Source organism: Meleagris gallopavo, chromosome 12 (genome assembly GCF_000146605.3).
Source record: "Meleagris gallopavo isolate NT-WF06-2002-E0010 breed Aviagen turkey brand Nicholas breeding stock chromosome 12, Turkey_5.1, whole genome shotgun sequence".
Classification (NCBI taxonomy): Eukaryota; Metazoa; Chordata; class Aves; order Galliformes; family Phasianidae; genus Meleagris; species Meleagris gallopavo.
Window position 1 is genome coordinate 18,194,005 of NC_015022.2, and position 2,581 is coordinate 18,196,585.

The 2,581-nt window shown below is 46.4% G+C and overlaps 1 protein-coding gene across 1 annotated transcript; it reads left to right on the top strand.

The window, feature by feature from the left end:
• Positions 1-3: 3 nt before the first annotated feature.
• On the top strand, positions 4-2,296 carry C12H15orf61 (chromosome 12 C15orf61 homolog; the record flags this gene model as incomplete). Its single annotated transcript, XM_010717663.2, has 2 exons — positions 4-292; positions 1,645-2,296. Coding segments are annotated over 2 exons (417 nt in total), but the record flags the coding sequence as incomplete, so codon positions are not given.
• Between the last annotated feature and the right edge of the window lie 285 nt (positions 2,297-2,581).

Here is a 2,581-nt window from a genome sequence, read left to right on the forward strand (position 1 = left end):
CTGTTGCTGTGGGGGAGAGCGGCATCGGCCCGCCCCGACGCCTCGGAGGTGCTGAGCCAGCACCTGCGGCAGCGCGGCCTGCCTCATGGGACGTCGTACTGCGTTAAGTACAGCGCGGTGCGCAACGACCAGTTCGGCCTCTCGCACTTCAACTGGTGCGTGGACGGTGCCAACTACCACATCCTGCGCACCGGCTGCTTCCCCTTCGTCAAGTACCACTGCTCCCGCGCCGCCCCGCAGGACCTGGCGCTGCAGAACGCCGCCTTCACCGCCCTCAAGGTGCTCAACGCCGGTGAGTGCGCGGCGCCCGGCCCCGCCGCCCTTCCTCCTTTCCTTCCTTCCTCCCTCCCCCGCCGCTTCCAGCCTCGGGGTCGCGCCCTCCGGCGCTGACCGCGGCCCGGCGCTGCCGGCCCGCTCCGTGAGGCTCCGAGCGCTGCCCCAACGCTGCGCTCCCTGCGGGTCGGGCGCTGCATCCCGCGGGGCCGCGCTTGTCGCTCTGGGATCCCGCGGCGTCGCTCATCTCGCCGCCCTCTGAGCGGGCGCTGCGCTTGAAGCGCGGCGGTTCGTTTCTCAGGAGGGACTGAGCTGATGGCCGCTGCTTGCAGTGGGCCGTGCGAGCTGATCCGAGCTGCTCCGTGCTTATAAATAAAGAACCTGAATCGGCACTGCCGCATCTTTCAAAACGTCTATTTTGAATTAACGTTTTCTATATGTTTTGAAATATACGGATATGTATCAGTGCTTTGTCTACGAATGCAACACTGCCAGCGTTTAAGTAATATCTCCATCAATTTCTGGTTTTTGTATTTAATTCAGAGAGAAATTCTTTGCTTTGCATGCCCTCAGTAACTTCTTGCTCCTCATCTTCTCCCCTTTTTACCGGACTTAGTAAGAAATATTCTTTTTTTCCTGTAGTAACTTTTCATCTGATTTTATCCTCCCCACAGTTAGACTTTTCTCTCTTGCAGCTGCTGTGCATGTGCCATACTGAAATGATGGGTGAACATGGCTGAAATGTCAGCCCATCGTTATTGAGAATCTAGTTGAAGCATTTAGGTAACTGAAAGTACATTGAATTCAGTGCCCTGTCTTACTGAACTGGAGGCCCAAATCCATCTCTATTTTTTTTTACCCTGTATTAGGTGAAATACTATTCTCTGTAGTAGGTGGTCATTCAGCAGTGTTAAAAACAATGGCACTGTTTGTAGTTGTGACTGCTGAGCTCATTTTTCCCCCACGCAACTTCTCATTGATCTGTTCAGTCAGTTCAGTTCTTCGTGCTTCCATCTCTCCTCACGCCTAGCAAGACTCAGCTGGTGTCTGGGTGGGTGTCTTTGTGGGTGTGTATTTGGATTTTTCTTTAAATCGGAAGAAAGCAAACTTTGTAGACATCACATTTCACTGCTTCCATCCCATTTTCTTCTGTTGTGTACTGCTTTTCTTAAGCTGCCTTCTGAGTCTTGTTTCTTTCACACACAAGGAGCATAGTGTGCACCGACACCTCTTGTAAGCGTTTCAGTAAGGGCAGAATGTTATTAGCACTGCTTTACAGGAATGCTTTTCCTCTATTTAATATCTGAATTATCAGACTTAATTTTCCTGACTTGCTGTCTTTGTATGTAACATGTTTTTGTCTTTTCATAGGCATCCCAACCTTACTATATGGAATTGGCTCCTGGTTCTTTGTCAGTGTCACAGAGACTGTTCACACCAGTCGTGGCCCGGTTACTATTTATTTTCTAAATAAAGAAGATGAAGGTGCAATGTACTGAAATGGTGCCCTCAAGTACTGTCAGTTGGTGGGTTTCCATGTTACAGCTGCTACAAGTATCTGCTCCCGGTGCCTAAAGAGAACTCAAGGCAGCTCTGTATTTTTATACGGTGTATTCTTTCACTTAACACTGTGTCTTCAGGAAGCTTCCTGGAATTTTTTGGCAATAGGCTTGTTTTTGGAGAGGATAGTAAAGTTGAAAAAGTAGAAGCTTTGGGAGAAGAACTAATATCTCTGAGAGTGTTAGAATACATAAGTACATAAGTCAGTGACTGGAACTGTTCAAGAAGTTTCTAATAATTTAAAAAGGTACATCTACCAATGTGGGCAAGGAAGCTGTGAATCCGTGAGACTTCTCTGAAAGCACTAAACTGCTTAAGTCTCAACTAGTTGGTGTTTTGAAATGTAATAGTGGTTACAGTTGTGAGAGGGTTTGGATGAACCCATGGCACTGACTGCTAGTGGTACCAGAAGGCTTTCTAGAAAAAATACCTCTGAGAAGTTTGGGGAAAAAAAAAAAAAAAAGCTGTATGTATCACATTTCTTTAAGTGGTATTTAAATAAAGTATCTAAAATATGCTTCATGGTTGGTTTTGGTTTTTATTTTATAATATTTCAATTCCAGATAGATGCATTATATTTCTTGTCTTTTGGTTGGTTTATAGGCAAGTAATAAAGCTAAAGTAATGTGAGATAGTGCTGGGGACTAAATCTTTACAAATTGCTGATATTTTTAATTGATGTAGAAGAATGAAAAGAATACAACCCTCATTACTGTCCAAGGCAAATGATCTCTCCAGCTGTAGGTGA